This window comes from Canis aureus, chromosome 6 (assembly GCF_053574225.1).
Source record: "Canis aureus isolate CA01 chromosome 6, VMU_Caureus_v.1.0, whole genome shotgun sequence".
NCBI classification, from domain to species: domain Eukaryota; kingdom Metazoa; phylum Chordata; class Mammalia; order Carnivora; family Canidae; genus Canis; species Canis aureus.
Window position 1 is genome coordinate 16,591,114 of NC_135616.1, and position 16,539 is coordinate 16,607,652.

At 45.3% G+C, this 16,539-nt stretch overlaps 1 protein-coding gene and 1 long non-coding RNA gene across 3 annotated transcripts in view; one reads left to right on the forward strand and one right to left on the reverse strand.

Moving 5' to 3' along the window:
- Nucleotides 1-16,539, forward strand: part of LAMA3 (laminin subunit alpha 3) — a 250,657-nt gene that overhangs the window by 232,462 nt on the left and 1,656 nt on the right. For both annotated transcript variants that reach the window (XM_077900280.1, XM_077900282.1), the window contains 6 exons: nt 3,007-3,176; nt 6,662-6,845; nt 9,153-9,293; nt 13,272-13,431; nt 13,527-13,657; nt 15,348-15,441. In XM_077900280.1, the coding sequence (XP_077756406.1) occupies nt 3,007-3,176; nt 6,662-6,845; nt 9,153-9,293; nt 13,272-13,431; nt 13,527-13,657; nt 15,348-15,441 (880 nt within the window). The remainder of the gene's footprint in view (nt 1-3,006; nt 3,177-6,661; nt 6,846-9,152; nt 9,294-13,271; nt 13,432-13,526; nt 13,658-15,347; nt 15,442-16,539) is intronic.
- Nucleotides 1-16,539, reverse strand: part of LOC144315567 (uncharacterized) — a 38,859-nt gene that overhangs the window by 11,310 nt on the left and 11,010 nt on the right. The window contains exon 3 of the long non-coding RNA XR_013381290.1: nt 2,596-2,814. This is a non-coding gene — a long non-coding RNA (uncharacterized LOC144315567). The remainder of the gene's footprint in view (nt 1-2,595; nt 2,815-16,539) is intronic.

Consider the following 16,539-nt stretch of genomic DNA (forward strand, 5'->3'; position numbering starts at 1 on the left):
GTAACATAAATGCCGTATATAAAGTAATATCTCATAGTAGTGTTGGGAGAGTTACAAGAGGTAATAAACACAAAACATGTAGAAAAGTGCCTGCCACATGGTAAGCATCAGCTGTGATTATTATACACACTGATAACCTAAGTGAAGGGGACAAAACATGCAACAGACCTGAGGTGGCAGGAACTGAGTCTGGAGTATGGGTTGGATTTAGACAAGTGAATGTTGCTGTTGCGTGAGCGGAAGCCCGTGGTTGGCAGGCAGGATGTGAGTGCTACTCAGGTACAAGACACCTCCTATACATTCCCTTTGATCTTCACTAGTCTGCGTACTGTCTCTTTCAGTTCTCACCATATGCCTCTGAGAGCAGAAAAAAATACCAACTCTACAGGTCAGGAAACTGAGTCTCAGGTTAAAAAAACAAACAAACAAAAAATAACAGCTTGCCCAAGAGCACCCAGTCAGTAAATGGTAGTCTTAGAATTCAAACTTAGGGCTGTAGATCTCAAGGAATGTTCTCTTAAGACCACATCCTGTGGCCTCTATAGGCTTGGAAAGCTTGGTGAACAAGGGAAATTGGGTGGAGAAAGGAAAATGAAGGAGGTAAGCTCAGAATTCCACGTTTGAGCCACATCAGGCATAAGATGGCCTGATGTAACTTGATTTTTTCTATAGTCAGCATGAAGCCATTGAAGGGACTGCTTTAAGTCATGTTTAGAGATTAATACAGTGGCAGTAGCCTGTGGCATGGTTTGGTGAGGGAATGTTCTAGAGACAAGGAGTCAAACTGGCTAACTACTTCAACAGTCCAGGCAAGAGAGTCAGAAGCCTGATGTTCAGGGCAGAGGAACTAGGACTGAAAAGGAAAGAGTTGATATTGTGCCGTAGAGATGAAGCAGGACATGGAAACTAAGCTCGGGGAAAAGGCAAGGGAGGTGGGTATCTGTGATGGCCAAGGCGTAGGGCCTGGGTGCCTTGAAAGAGGGGAGTGCCATTATGAGAAGGAAGAGTTGGTGGCAAAAGGTATTTATGAAAACCGTTCATCTTGATGTTACTGCTCTTGATACACAAAGAATTTTTCAGGGAGGGAGTGAGGCCCCATTGCTATGAGTCCCAGACAAGAAGCTCCACTAGGATCCAGGTTTGCTTGGATTTGGAGTGGTTTTAAGCAATTCATTTAACCTTCTGGTGGGCATGATTGCGCATCTCCACCCAGCAATGTGTAAGCACAAGACGTTTTAAACAACTGGTATCAGGTTTTCATTCTGAGCACCCTATCGAGGATCGGGTCCAAGAAGAAAACCTGATCTTGGAGGAATTTAAATTTGTTGGGAAGTCTTCAGCCATTAGCTCCAGTGTAAAATGGCTTAAACGTTAAGATCCATAAAGTCACATCATGGACAGTTTGGAGGAGGTAGGGCTTGAGGCCAGGCCCGTCTCAGCTCACCTCAGCTCCATCCTGCGTAGCCCGGGGCTTCATGCAGTCACCGGATGATGCCCCGCACCAGAGCCACAGGTCAGCTCGGCTTTATTAGTGAAGAAGGTTTTCTCAGAGGCCCCGCCCCCTCCTTCCCCTCCACGTTCATTGGCCTGGAGGGAGGTTACGTGTTCGTCCCTCAACCAATCCCTGGCAAGCAACTGCCTGCCCCTCACTTTGACAAGTAAGAGATCCCAGTGTAGCTCTGAGTCCTGGAGGCGTCAAACTCTGGGCTGTGCCTGGCTGGAAAAAAGGGAGAACGGCCGGAGAGTCTCAGTTTCTACAACTATTTTTCAAGTCCTACTTGAAATTTTTTTTTCTTTTAAAGATTTATTTATTTATTCATGATAGACAGAGAGAGAGAGAGAGAGAGAGAGAGAGAGACGGAGACACAGGCAGAGGGAGAAGCAGGCTCCATGCACCGGGAGCCTGACGCGGGACTCGATCCCAGGACTCCAGAATCGCGCCCTGGGCCAAAGGCAGGCGCCAAACCGCTGAGCCACCCAGGGATCCCCCTACTTGAAATTTATTGCAGTTCTTTTTCAGTTTTTTTTTTTTTAATTTTTATTTATTTATGATAGTCATACACACACACAGAGAGAGAGAGAGAGGCAGAGACACAGGCAGAGGGAGAAGCAGGCTCCATGCACCGGGAGCCCGACGTGGGATTCGATCCCGGGTCTCCAGAATCGCGCCCTGGGCCAAAGGCAGGCGCCAAACCGCTGAGCCACCCAGGGATCCCCCTACTTGAAATTTATTGCAGTTCTTTTTCAGTTTTTTTTTTTAATTTTTATTTATTTATGATAGTCATACACACACACAGAGAGAGAGAGAGAGGCAGAGACACAGGCAGAGGGAGAAGCAGGCTCCATGCACCGGGAGCCCGACGTGGGATTCGATCCCGGGTCTCCAGGATCGCGCCCTGGGCCAAAGGCAGGCGCCAAACCGCTGCGCCACCCAGGGATCCCCTTTTTCAGTTTTAAAACTTTGTTTGGTTCAAAAGCTCAGTGCATCGTCTAGCTCACGACACACATCTGTGAATGGGTCAATTCTGATTAAAGTGGAGACAGGCTGTGGTCCTCCCCCTCCCACCCCCGTCCCCCGCCCTGCCGGACACACACCTTCTGGTTCCTGCTCTGTTTTTGCACTGCCCTGCTGCAAAAACCCAAGTGAATGGCTCCAGAAGAGGTGGCAGGTTGGCGGCTCCATGTCCTACAGCCATGTCTGCAGGTCTCCTGCTGCTGGAGAAATGCTGGCTCTCTCTCAAGGGACACTATGATTATTCCACAGCTCTAAGGTGGGGAGGGGCTCTGCATACCCACTGGGTCCAGGCACGGCAGCTGTCAGGAAAAAGACCAGACTTGTGTCGGATGGGAAGAACATGCATCCTCCCCAAGGATGGATTCATCTCTGTTGAATCCATCCCCTAGGATCAAAGTAAAAACTGAACAAGGCACTTGGCAAGATAAGTATTCTTTACTCTTTCCCCCTGATAATTGGCTGTCCTAAGTTTTTACTTCTCTGCCTTGCAGCCATTACAGGACACACCAGTGGCCTCCCCAAGGAGCATGGAGATGTGGCGAGAGGCCCAGTCTTGCCTACCACCTCCGCAGGCCCCGACCAGTCCCGGAGCCTTCAGTTTTGGGGACAGTCCCACCAGCCACTTGCAATTCACGATTCCCCAGGAGCTGGTGAAGCCCAGGTATTTTTTAATTTTCCTGCCCCACACCAACTCTGAACTGGATTGCAATTCTACCCCAGAGCAGGCCAGCCAGCATGACACCATGCATCTGTCCCCAATGAGGTGATGCTACCACTTTTGTGGAAAGAGTTGCTGGCCTGCCCAGGACACAGAGCCTGACTGCCCAAGTGCATTCCCTCCCCACAGCTGGAAGGCACACGTGACATGTGCTGCTCTGAGGCTGAAACAATCAGCTCGGCTCTGGTGTAGAATTGACGGTGTTCTAAAAATAAGACTGATACTTCTTTTCAAAGCTGCTATTTATTTCTATGATAAATCACCTTTCTTCTCTGCATTCTATAGTCAGAGAAAAATAATTCTTTTAAGTAGACTCCGTGCCAGATAGATCATTTTTAGAGAGTACTTTTAGAGAGTTCTTGTGCTAACAAGTTGCACCTCTTCTGGAGAGGAGGGGGTGAACAGAGGTATTAATTATGTCAGAAAGAAAAAACAGTAGGAAAACAAGGTTTGTCATTTTCATGTGATTTGGAGACATAAATAGCAAGGTGCCAAAATTCCTTTATGATTTATGTACAGAAGCAGCATTTCCCAGGGATCAAAATGGCCTGGCTTTAAGACCAAACTTTCAATCCCCCACTCAGCCCCTTGCTGGCTGTGTGACCTCAGGCCATTTGCCAGTTCAATCTTCTGGGATGCTGATGTCAAGATGGGATTAGATGTGCAAGAGATGTATTGTTCCTGTGGGAGACAAAGGTAGAGGGAGCAGGGGCTCACGGGAAGATCCTTCTGCTGAAACAGGGGACCCACACTGTGAATGATGATGGGGAAGCTGTGAGCAAAGGTCACCTCTTAGAAGAGTGTTGGGCATAAGTGGCCTGGCTCTAGTTTTGCTGCCAAGCTGAGTCCTTGGCTAGGAGTCACCCATGTGTAGATTTGAGGGCACGGGGGCTGGGAACTGCCACCCACTGGGCCTCTGCAGCAGATTCACTCAAAGGGAGTTTGGAGCAGCAAGTCTGTGGACACCATAGCTGTTTTCCAGCTTTTCTAAGCCTCAGCTTTCTCTCCAAGAACTTGGCATCATCCTGCGAATCTCACGTATTTTCTCAAGTTGCTACATGTCTTTGAACCTGTTTTCTCACCAGTTAAATAAGGTTGATAATGCTTTCCTTGCAGGGAGGAGATGTAGTAGCTTGTAAGGGGCCCTTGGAGGCCCACTCAATAAGCCAAGGGCATGATTCACAGGCAGATGTGAGGGCCAGAAAAGGGAAGGGTGGGGCTCGGAAGGAGAACCCTATGCCAGCAGCTCCGCATCCCCATCTGCACCATAGGAAGGGTTGGGATCCTCGATTTGCCAGAACTGTGCTAGTAGGGCCTGAATAGTGGGGTCCCACTGAGTTAGTAGCCCTCCCCAGGGCTCCCTCTCAGAGGAAGTCCCACTCCCCATCACTGGGCTCTTGGTCAGGCTGGCCTGAAGGACAGCACTCTCCATGCAGATGCCGCCCAGCCTTGGTGCCCTCCTGCCTAGGCTCTGCTGCTGCTTCGCCAGCTCTGCCCTCCGCACTCCCCGCAAAGCCCCTTTCTGTCGCACGTCTCCTCTCGGAGCACACTTGGTGTGGTGAGTTCGCTAGCTTCTTCTGATGATTCAGCCCCGGCACCTTCCCTCACAACACCAAATTATATGTAATGAATGGGAAAAGGAACATTTTTAAAGGGGGAGTGGAAAAAGGTCATCATGAATAGACATAATTTTTAAATTCTTGAAGTCTGAAAATTTTTGGAGCAATCAGAGTGTATCTTCAGGATGATGCAAGTCCACAATATGGGCTGTTCTGTTGTTCTCATTCTAATTTATCTTCTACCAATTCTTTGCCTCTCCCTTAAAATGCTGCACCACTATTTTATCCTTTTGATGAATGTATAAAAATGCCACTTCGCTCTCTGCCTTATTCTCCTATCCACCAGCAATGAAGAGTCAGAGCTACAGTATCATACGCTGGGGTTTGAATCTACTGCTATCTTTTCTGGGTGTTAGACAGTTAGCCTTTTATGAAAGAAAGCTGCTTTAAGAAATAACTCTGGAAAGCAAATGTCAAGCCTGATAACCAAGCCCACATATGTAAAGTACTTTAATTCTGTAGCAAGTTCGAATATCCTCCTTAAATTGGCTAACCCTCATCCTCCAAACCTCCGCACACAGCTACACCAAGAGAAATATTGAGCGGTGTCACCATCTGGTTGGTTTAATTTAACAAATATAGATTTCTCTTTCATTTTGAAGAACATCACCCTCAAGGAAACTCGTTAACCTAAAAAATTCAAGTATCTCAGTGTCTGCTCAGCCTCACAGCATTAAAAAGCAAAAAGAAGAAACAGTGTCATTTTCTCTGGCACTTCCTGATTCTGCCTCCAAGTTTTCCATTTACCATTTAATCCAACTATTTAAGTAATTATTTAATTCAGCTCGACTGTTTGTCGAGTGCCTGCTGTGTATGAGGCACCCACCAGGCGTACAGCTTTAAGCAGGAGAGACCTAGGTTTTGCCTTCCATCCAGCATGCCTCCTGGGATCTGTATCCCCCACCACTTTGGCACACTGCACTTCTGGGTACCCATCAGTATACCTGTGCACCGGATAGAAACAGCCCAAGAGCAAAACATCCGTCACTGCATTCCCAGGCCCCACAACAGTGCCTTATACATGCTACACACTCATTAAATATCTGTTGGATGCACGGGTGGGTGGCTAAATGAGTAAATGTGAGTTCCCATTCAAAGTCAATCTAGCGTAGCCAGATGTGCATATGATATGTAACCATTATGCAAAAGAATATTAGCTTTCATTTTCTTCTTTTACTGTATGGTGCTTAACCCTACTGTAAACTTTAAAAAGATTAAAGTGGCAAATTTTATATCGTGTATGTGCTTTACCATGATTTTTAAATTTTTTTTAAAAAATGTTAAAGATTTTATTTACTTATTCATGAGAGACACACACAGAGAGGCAGAGACCTAGGCGGAGGGAGAAGCAAGATTCCTGTGGGGAGCCTGATGCAGGACTTGATCCCAGGACCCCAGGATCATGACCTGAGTCAAAGGCAGACACTCAACCACTGAGTCACCCAGGTGTCCCACCAGGATTTTTTTAAATGTAGATTTAAAAAAAAACAAAAAGCAAAAACAGTAAGGCACCTTCTTTCATGCCATGTGCTGGGACTTAACACCAGGAGTACGTTTGCCATAGAGCTTCCTCATTATCCCCCAATACAGTAAGAAAATCATACACAAAACTTTTAATAGCGGGACCCTAAGAGCATTTAAAAATTCCCCAAGAGATAGGCCATTTAATCAGTACATGCCTTAGTTTATTTGTTTGAATATGTGGGTTGGGGTGTTTGTGCCTCACCTTCTCTCCTGGCTTCAGGGACTCAGAAAAACACTAAAAACCTCTCTTTTTCTTCCTTGCCTATTGCTTTATTCTCCCCACAGGTCACGGTTTGCTGTGGACGTGCAGACGGCTTCCTCCAGAGGGCTGGTGTTCTACACGGGCACCAAGAACTCCTATATGGCTCTTTATCTCTCAAAGGGGCGGCTCATCTTCGCTCTGGGGGCAGGAGGGAAGAAGCTGAGGCTCAAGAGCAAGGAGAAGTGCAATGATGGGAAATGGCACACGGTAAGAGCTGGGGCTGCGTGAGCAGCTCTGGTGGCTGCAGAATTCACAGTGGTGTAGCCGGAGGGGAGTCTCAGCATTCTTTCAGCCAAGAGGCACAGCACTGGTACAGCCTGTGTGCTCAGAGGCACCGAGCACCCCAGCACCTTGGCAAGGGAGACTGCTGCCGGCAATTGCAATGACGTGGTGCCTGGAAGTCTCAATGCTGAGCTGGGCTTTATTCACTGCTGCTTCAGTCCCGCTGTGCCTCCTCCCTGGGCAGTGGCCCCGTGCCCCTTCCCACCCCTGCTTCCTGGACCATTGGTCTCTGTCAAGACAATGCCCAGGTGTCTGGGGCCCTCTCCGAGCCAAGAATGCCTTCTGCATAACACAAGCTTAAAGACCCACATCCCTAGCTTTCCAGATCTTGCCTGAAGACATCCCAGATTTCAAGAGATACAGTTTAAGGCAAGAAGGGACTTTTTTTTTTCCCTGATGAGGGAACTGGAATTCAAAACACTTACTTAAGTGGCTTGACAAGTTGTCCTCACTCAGTCTCTGAACAAATATTGAGTGAGCTGCCATCCTGGGGCATATAAACAAAAATCCCCATTAATTCCAGTTAGCTAGATACTGGGAAGTGCTTGGAGGAAGCACTAAAGCCAGGTAAGGACATGTCTGAGTATGGGACGGTGTCAGACAGGGTAGTGAGGGAAAGTTTGCTTCGGGAAGTGACAATCATGTGAAGTTGTAGGCAGGGTGTTCCAGGTGAGGGGAACAGCAAGTCTAAAGACCCTGAGATAGGAACCAGCTGAGTGAACAGGACAGAAAGGAGAGCTGGGATTCAAGAGAGAGGCAGGGTCCACATCAAACATTGAAGCCAAGATGAGGACTCAGATTTTGCTCTGAGTGTGTCTGAGACTTCTGAAGAATCTTTAAAAAGGAGCATTGCATGAATAGATGGATATTTTCAAAGCTGTTTTTAGCTAAAGAGGTGCGATGAGGGTAAGAGGGGAAGTAAGGGGGCCAGATGGACACAAATGCCTTTGCTTCGAGAAGCCGCGATCAGAAGTGCACTGTCTAGGATGTTCTCCGAAAACTGAGAGGGCTTGCCGATGGATTGCATGCAGAGTGTGAGAGAAAGAGGGGTCAGTATCAAGTCCTGTGACTTGGGGCCAGCAATTGGGTCAGTAGAGGGACTGCTATTGAGACGCAGAAGATGGGGAGGAAGGGCATGTGGCCGAGAAAGGAGCACTTTAGAGCTGGGGAAGAATAAAGGTGCTGCTGTGAACATCCTAGGGTTGGGTTCCCTGGGAGACATTCAAGCCCACCATTGTAGACAGGAATGGCCAGAGGTCGCAGCTGGGAATATACATCGGGGAGTCACTAGTGGACAGTCTTATTGCCGTGAGGTGGCTCAGTGTACCCCAGAGCCCAGGGATCTGGACTTCTAACGAAGAGTTGAAAATGTGTGCTCTCTTGTTAGTAAAGAAGTAGCCATTTGGCCCCTTACTCCAGGAGCCCTGCTGAGAAATTTTTTTTAAAGTTTTTATCCATTTATATGAGAGAGAGAATGCGAGGAGGGGAGGAGTAGAAGGAGAGGAAGAGGGACAGGCAGGCTCCACCCAAAGTGGGGCTCGATCCCTGGACCCTGAGATCATGACCTGAGCTGAAACCAAGAGTCAGATGTTCAGTCAACTGAGCCATCCAGGCACAGTGAGGCATCTTTTTTTTTTTAAGCTCACTTTTCTAGCCTACTCTATCCAGTATCTAACATCATCTCACAAAATGGTGATGATAATACTAGGGAGAAAAATTTCTGATTTTATAAAGCTCCTTGAAGAAACAGGGAAACATTTTTTTTTAAGATTTTTAATTTATTTATTCATAGAGACAGAGAGAGAGAGGCAGAGACACAGGCAGAGGGAGAAGCAGGCTCCATGCAGGGAGCCCGACGTGGGACTCGATCCCAGGTCTCCAGGATCACACCCCAGGCTGCAGGTGGCACTAAACCGCTGCTGCACCACAGGGGCTGCCTGGAAACATTGTTTTAAAAAAGTGTCCTGTGGGACGCCTGGGTGGCTCAGTGGTTGAGCATCTATCTGCCTTCAGCTCAGGTCGTATCCTGTAGTCCTGGTATCAAGTCCCACATCGTGCTCCCTGTGGGGAGTCTGCTTCTCCCTCTGCCTGTGTCTCTGCCTCTCTCTATGTGTCTCTCATGACTAAATAAATAAAATCCTTAAAAAAAAAAAAAAAGTATCCTGTGACCAAGAATAACATCACCAATTGTCAAAGATAAAAAATGATTACTATATTTTCTTTACTCTTAAGGTGGTGTTTGGGCAAGATGACAAGAAGGGGCACCTAATTGTGGATGGTCTGAGGGCCCGGGAGGGAAGTTTGCCTGGAAATTCCACCTTCAGCCTCACAGCACCTGTTTACCTGGGATCATCTCCCGCAGAGAAGCCAAAGGTAAATAGCTATGTTTCACCAACGCACAAAAAGATACTCAGCATCACTAATCATGAACGAAATGCAAATCAAAGGCACAATGAGTTATCACCTCACAACTGTCAGAATGGTTATTATCAAAAGGACAAGAAACAACAAGTGTTGGCAAGGATGTGAGGAAAAAGGAACCCTCATGCACTGTTGGTAGGAGTGTAAATTGGTGCAGCCACTGTGGAAAACAGTATGGAGGTTCCTTAGACAATTAAGAATAGAAATTCCATACAATCCAGTAATTCCACCATGAGTATTTACCCAAAGAAAATGAAGAAAGATGCTAATTCAAAAAGATATATGCACCCCATGTTTACTGTAGCATTATTTTCAATAGCCAAGATATGAAAGCAACCCAAGTGTCCACTGATAGATGAATGGATAAAGAAGATGTGATACACACACACACACACACACACACTCACACTGGAATATTAGCCACAAGAAAGAATGAAAACTTGCCATTTATGACAAGAGAGTTGGACCCAGCGGCTATTTTGCCAAATGAAATAAGTCAGGCAAATACCATATGATTTCACTTATTTGTAGAATCTAAAAAAAAAAACATAAACATATAAGCAAAAATGAAATAGACGTAAATACAGAGAAGAAACTGGTGTTTGGCAGGAGAGGAGGTAGGGGATGGGTCAAATAGGAGAAAGGGATTAAGAGGTACAAATTTCCAGTTGTAAAATAAATAAGTCATGAGGATGTAAAGCACAGCATCAGGTAGATGGTCAATAATATTGTCATAACTTTGTATGGTGATGGACAGTAAATACACTTAGCATGGTAAGCATTTCATGCAAAAAAATAAAGTTATGCTTTAGAACTTATATAAAAATAATTTACCTTATAATTATGAAGGTTATCAAAAGGTACAAACTTCCAGTCATAAAATAACTAAGTCCTGGGAATATAATGTACATTACAGTGACCACAGTTAATATATTGTATTTTATGTTTGAAAGTTGCTAAGAGAGTAAATCATAAAAGTTTTTATCATAAGAAAAAAAGGTTTGTAACTATATGTAGCAATGGATGTTAACTAAACTTATTGTGGTAATCATACCAATATGTGTATGTATATATATATAGAGAGAGAGAGAGAGAGAGAATTGCTATGCTATGCTGTACAACTGAAAATAATATGGTATATGTCAATTATATCTCAATTTAAAACATTTTAATATATAATAATTGTAATTATGTAAGATATTCAAGAATCTCAAAATATGGGATCCCTGGGTGGCGCAGCGGTTTGGCGCCTGCCTTTGGCCCAGGGCGCGATCCTGGAGACCTAGGATCGAATCCCACGTCGGGCTCTCTGTGCATGGAGCCTGCTTCTCCCTCTGCCTGTGTCTCTGCCTCTCTCTCTCTCTCTGTGACTATCATGAATAAATAAATAAAATCTTTAAAAAAAAAAAAAGAATCTCAAAATATTTTCAACAGTCTTTTAAATTATCTAATTAATGTCCCGAAGCCCACAGAAAATATTCCCCATTCCCAACCCTTCACTTTTAAAGTTCAGCTTGAGACACAGGCTTGAAGGAGTGAATCTAAGGCTTTTCCATGGTTTTATAGACATGAATTGTTTCTCTTCCAGAGAATGCAGAAACATAGGTTTTAGGTTACAGATGGAGAATTTTTATTAAGGTTTTTTTTATTCAACTTTAGCAATATGTGCCACCTTCAACATCTTTGCCAAGATTAAAAAAAAATTACTTAATAGCTTGTTCTTTGTCAACTCACTATTTAAGTTTTTTTTTGGCACGTGCTTGTGAGCAGGGTGGTGGGGGAGGGGCAGAGAGAGAGAGAATCTTCAGCAGACTCCACACTTAGCACAGAGCCAGAGGCAGGGCTCAATCTCACAACCCTGAAATCATGACCTGAGCTGAAATTAAGAGTTGGAAACTTAATTAACTGAGCCACCCCGGTGCCCTAAATTTAAGTTTATTTTAAAAGGATGTCTTCCCATTAATGGAAACCCAGTATTTTTTTACCATAAGTGTAAGTAACCATAAAATAAATATATGTAAACAAATGGTGTGATGTTTGCTTGCAGTGCAGCAGGAAGGGCCAAGACTCAAATCTGGGCCTGGAAATGGACATAATTTGAACAGGAAATTTCAGCCAACTTGGATTGTAGGCATGCAGGCTGACCTAGCCTAGGCCACCATACCTTTGCCTGGGTTCAGCCTGGCCCACTTGAGTTTTGCAATGGGGTTTGGGTCAAAGCCCCAGCAAGTCATAAAGTATTGTTTTGCTTTATTTTATATTCTACAGATCATATATATATTTATAACATATCATATAGTTATATATAATTAATATATATTAATACTGCATATAGTAATAATACATTATTATATATAATGACTATTATGTAATATATATGATATATTGTATAATACATATATGATGTATAACATTAATTGCCGAGGAGAATCCTCGATGTTAATATTTACTTTTCTTTTTCTTTTAAGATTTTATTTATTCATTCATGAGAGACACCTAGAGAGGGGCAGAGACATAGGCAGTAGGAGAAGCAGGCTCCCTGTGGGGAGCCTGATGTGGGACTCGATCCTGGCACTCCGGGATCACAGCCTGAGCCAAAGGCAGACGCTCAAACACTGAACCACCCCAGGTGTCCCTAATGTTTACTTTTCGGTAACCTCTGTACCTATTTCCCTCTCAGAGAAATCACAGGATAGGGTAGCTATTCAAGAGTGCAGTATGGCTATTCTTTTGACCTGGATAGGTCACACTCAGCACTTAATATATGGGACGACCCGTAGTACTGCATCTACATCACTCTTACAAACTGAGTTTCCTCATGCAGCATTCCTTCCACTCAAGGGTGCAAACCATGGCTTCCCCTCCTCCACACCCTTTCCTCCAATCAATGTCTTTCTCTGAATATCAAAATCTGCAGTGGGCTGTTAGGGATTCAGTTAGGGATCACCTTCCCTGGAGAGTCGAAGTGGTTTCAGATACAGGCTCTTCATTGTATTAGATGATAAATCTTAAGAAACTAAAAATTTCACCAGGAGTCCAATTGGCAGTTTATTGTTGACACTGACACCATATGCATCTCTACTAAAATCCCCGTGTCTTAAAATGATCATACACTGCATCTGTTTTGTAGGATTCCAGAGTCCTAAAAGCCTTTATTCTGGAAGGGGGTTTAAGGATTTTATTCAGTGATTCTTCCATTTTTTTGAAGATTTCTCAAAAGTTATAGCCTTTCTTCCCAGAAAAATGCACATATGGAGAGCATCTGGTATGTAATTTAAGAGATCACAGAACCCTAGAGGTGCATCCTTGGGCCCCAGGTGAAGAGCCCATGTTCCAGGCCACCTTTAGGTGCTCTATGCCTGCCCCCCGACGCTGTGCATTGTGTCTTATTTTAACTCCACCGCTTTCGTGATTTGTTGGTGGTGCACTGAGCCCAATAATGTAGGCAGCTTTTTTACACTTTATTATTTTCGGAATGCTTTGGCCTCTTTTTCAGTCAGCTGCCCCGCATTAAGCAATCACATAGGCTCATGAAACCTGAAGAAGTGGTTTGTACCTGCAAAGAGACAGTGAGATCTGTATTCAGCGAGGTGGAAATTTCCCCTGTTGCAGCCCTTTCTGTGTGGACCAGGGTCGGGTCACTGACCAGCACTAGCTAGCAAGCTGCTCTGCCCCTGCCCCCTGCACACACACCACTTGGTTTGGTGGCACCCTCAGACTTCAGCCACCCACCGGACATCTGGTATGCAGGTTTTTCTTGGCAGTGTGGGCAGGGAGCCAAACACAACAGTCAGGCCCACCTGACTCTGAAGCAGGATAGATGAATCCCCCTACCTGCCCCCTTTTACAGGCAACTGCAACCTTGGCTGCCCACGTGTGTCTGGGAGCTGTGGCTTAATGAAGTTTGCTTTCTCTTCCACTTGGTTGCAGAGCCTCCCCCAAAACAGCTTTGTGGGATGCCTGAGGAATTTTCAGTTGGATCTGAAACCCCTGGACACCCCTTCTGCAAGTGTTGGTGTGTCGCCCTGCCTGGGTGGCTCTTTGGAGAAAGGCATTTATTTCTCCCAGGAAGGAGGTCATGTCATCCTAGGTAAGGGGCAGTTTGGAAAAGATTGTGTCTCTGAGTCTGAAGAACTCCATCTTTTCTCTTGAATTATGATGTTTTATCTTTTTTTCTTTTGAAAGCTAACTCTGTGCTATTGGGGCCCGAATTTAAGCTGGTCTTCAGCATTCGCCCAAGAAGCCTCACTGGCATCCTAATGCACGTCGGGAGTCAGCCAGGGAGGTACTTATGTGTTTATATGGAGGCCGGAAAGGTGCGTACTGTTTGATGACAAGGTCTGTGGGTTTAAGTAGAACCACTTTCATTTCAGGAGACCACAGTAGATGGAGTTGTGAGGGAGTGGGATCCCATCTTGTTTTAAGAGACCTGATTTTAGGACTTAGTGTTTTTTTTTTGTTTGTTTGTTTTGTTTTTTTTTTTAGCGTATCGTTTGGTCATCGTTTGGTCATCTTTAAAATTGGAAAAACTCAAATAAGCTGGGCTGAAATCTAACTGCACCACTTAGTTATATGGCCCCCCAGGGAAGTTACTTAACCTACTTCATATTCACTTTCTTTATCTTTAAAATGTGGATAATAATGCTTATATCTTAGAGCTTTTATCATATACTGTCATATACTCGATAAATGTTCATTTTTCTCTCCTCCCCTTCATATCCCTTGTCACATCTCTACTTTTATTCATAAAGGCAGTACCAGAAGTCAAGGGATAGATGTTCTCAACAGAAGTCTATAGCATGTCATACTCAGGCCCATGGCCTGGTGTCTACTGAATCAGTTTCAGATTTCCTGTATGGTCCCTACACCAACCCACCAGCCTCTCTGGCTCCTGCAGCCAGGCTGGCCCCTGGGTCTGCCCTCCGGGCTTCCTTTGGCTTGGCATGGATTCCTCCCTCAGTGTACGCTTCTACTGCTCATCCTGCCCATCCCTCATGGGCCTGGTCATTACGCTATTCTCACCACCAGCTTATATCTATTGCCTTTTCAAAAATTCTTGTAAAAAACAAATCCTTCCAGGAAGGCCTCAAGGCAAAGAGCAAATAATGATAATCTTAAGGAGAAAAAACTCAACTGAGTAAATTTGAAGATCTAATTGACTTTATTAATCAATTCATGAATCAGGCAGCATTTCATCTAGCCTTGAGTGAGGGCTGGCTTCTCAGGAAAGGGGGAGGGGTGGGGGGGGGAGGCTCCAGGAGGGCTTCTGGGGAAGAAATACACACACAAAAATCAAGACCTGATGACCTTCATAACAGCACTGACATTGTTCAGCTGGAAAATTGCCTGAGAATTGGCTGCCCTATTGAGCTACATGCAAATTAAATGCAAATTAGTTACCAAATCGCTTATTTTCCTCCTCACATTTGTTCACCTTGGTTCAGCCCTTGGCCCTGGCCCAGAGAGTGGGAATGCGAGATTCTGCACGCTAGCACAAAGTGCCTGACCCCTGACACATGCCCAGTACAAATGCAGTTAGCTTGCTGAATTCCTTGAACAAGAACCCCATAGAAGGCATGCATTCATGGAGTTATTATAATTGTCTGGCCCTTGCAGAGGGGTGCAGGCCTCAGCCAGCACTTTTGCCTTTCAAATTTCACATCCTTCTAAATGGAGCCACTGTCACGTATTAATAGCAGGGGAAGGTCTTCAATGCTCATCAGTGCCCTTTGAGTAGAGCCTGACAGAGGAGGGGCTTGGATGGGGAGGGCAGCGCCCATCATCTTAGGCAGCAACTTCAGGCTGGGCCCTGGGTTTGTAGCTTGCTTGCCTGGAAGGGAGGCAGCAGAGAGATTCCTGCAAAGCCTTCGCCTGGTACAATCACCTGCTGTGGGAGGGGGCTTGTGTCTAAAGTGCTTCAGGGTGGTGGGGGGTTGCGAAGGGAAGAAAGCAGGGAAGTTGGCTCCCCCAGCCAGAAGGCAATAGGAAAATGCATGTGTGTTTCAGGTCACAGCCTCAGTAGACAGTGAGGCAGGGGGGATCCTGACATCGATCACACCAAAGCGGTCTCTGTGTGACGGACGGTGGCACTCGGTGACAGGTATGATGTCCAGTGGCCTGTTGTTCACACCCTGAAACAGTCTCCCTATCCTTCTGGACTTGAATGTCCCAAAGGCAGCCTCAATTCCTCAATCCATTAGTGTCTGACCAGGCTGGCCACCCAGGTTAACACCGTGAGAACATGTTCATCATCAATCCTAACTGTATTTATGTAATTTAGGGCTGCCGCAACCCATCCTCCAATGCAGACACAGAAAATTTTTTTTTTAGCTCAGCAAACTGAGAATCTGTGTTTGTTTTCAAGGCAGTATAACATTATGATTTAGATTTTGGCTCTGAAATCAAAAAGAACAGAGATCAAATCTCAGCCCCAGCCCTTATCTAAGTGACCTTGGGCAAGCCACTTAATTGCTCTTTATCTTCAGTTTCCTCCTCTGCACAAGGGAGGTAAAAGTAGCATCCACCTCCCAGGGCAAAAACCAAATGCAATAATATATGTAAAGCGTGCAGCAATGCCCAATACGTAGTAAGTGCCTAGTAAGTATCTGCTCTTACTATTGTTAAAGTTTATTATTGGGTTGTTTTTATTCAATAACCATGTAATATGGGCAGCCCAGGTGGCTCAGCAGTTTAGCGCCGCCTTCAGCCCAAGGCATGATCCTGGAGACCCGGGATTGAGTCCCACGTCGGGCTCCCTGCATGGAGCCTGCTTCTCCCTCTGCCTGTGTCTCTGCCTCTCTCTCTCTCTCTCTCTCTCTCTCTCTCTCATAAATAAATAAAATCTTAAAAAAAAAACACTTAATATTACTGAAGGTGGTGTAGACAGATCACCAGGTGGAGAACAGGCATAGCCTCCCAAACCAAATCTGTGATTTTATGAATAACCTGTGCACATTAGTTTGGAGAAACATTAAAACGCATTGGCTAAAATACCTTTTGTACAAGAGGTAGTCTCTTCTTGTCTAATTGGAATGCCAACTCCAAGGCGATTAGTTAAGATTGTTAACACTGGAAGAATTTTATTTGGAGGGTAAAAAGCGACTCCGTTTTCAGGAGTCAGTGTCTCCCTGGAAAGAAGCTAAGATAGCATGGAATAAACATGGCCTGTGGAGACTGGGGTTGGAATCCCAACTCATTC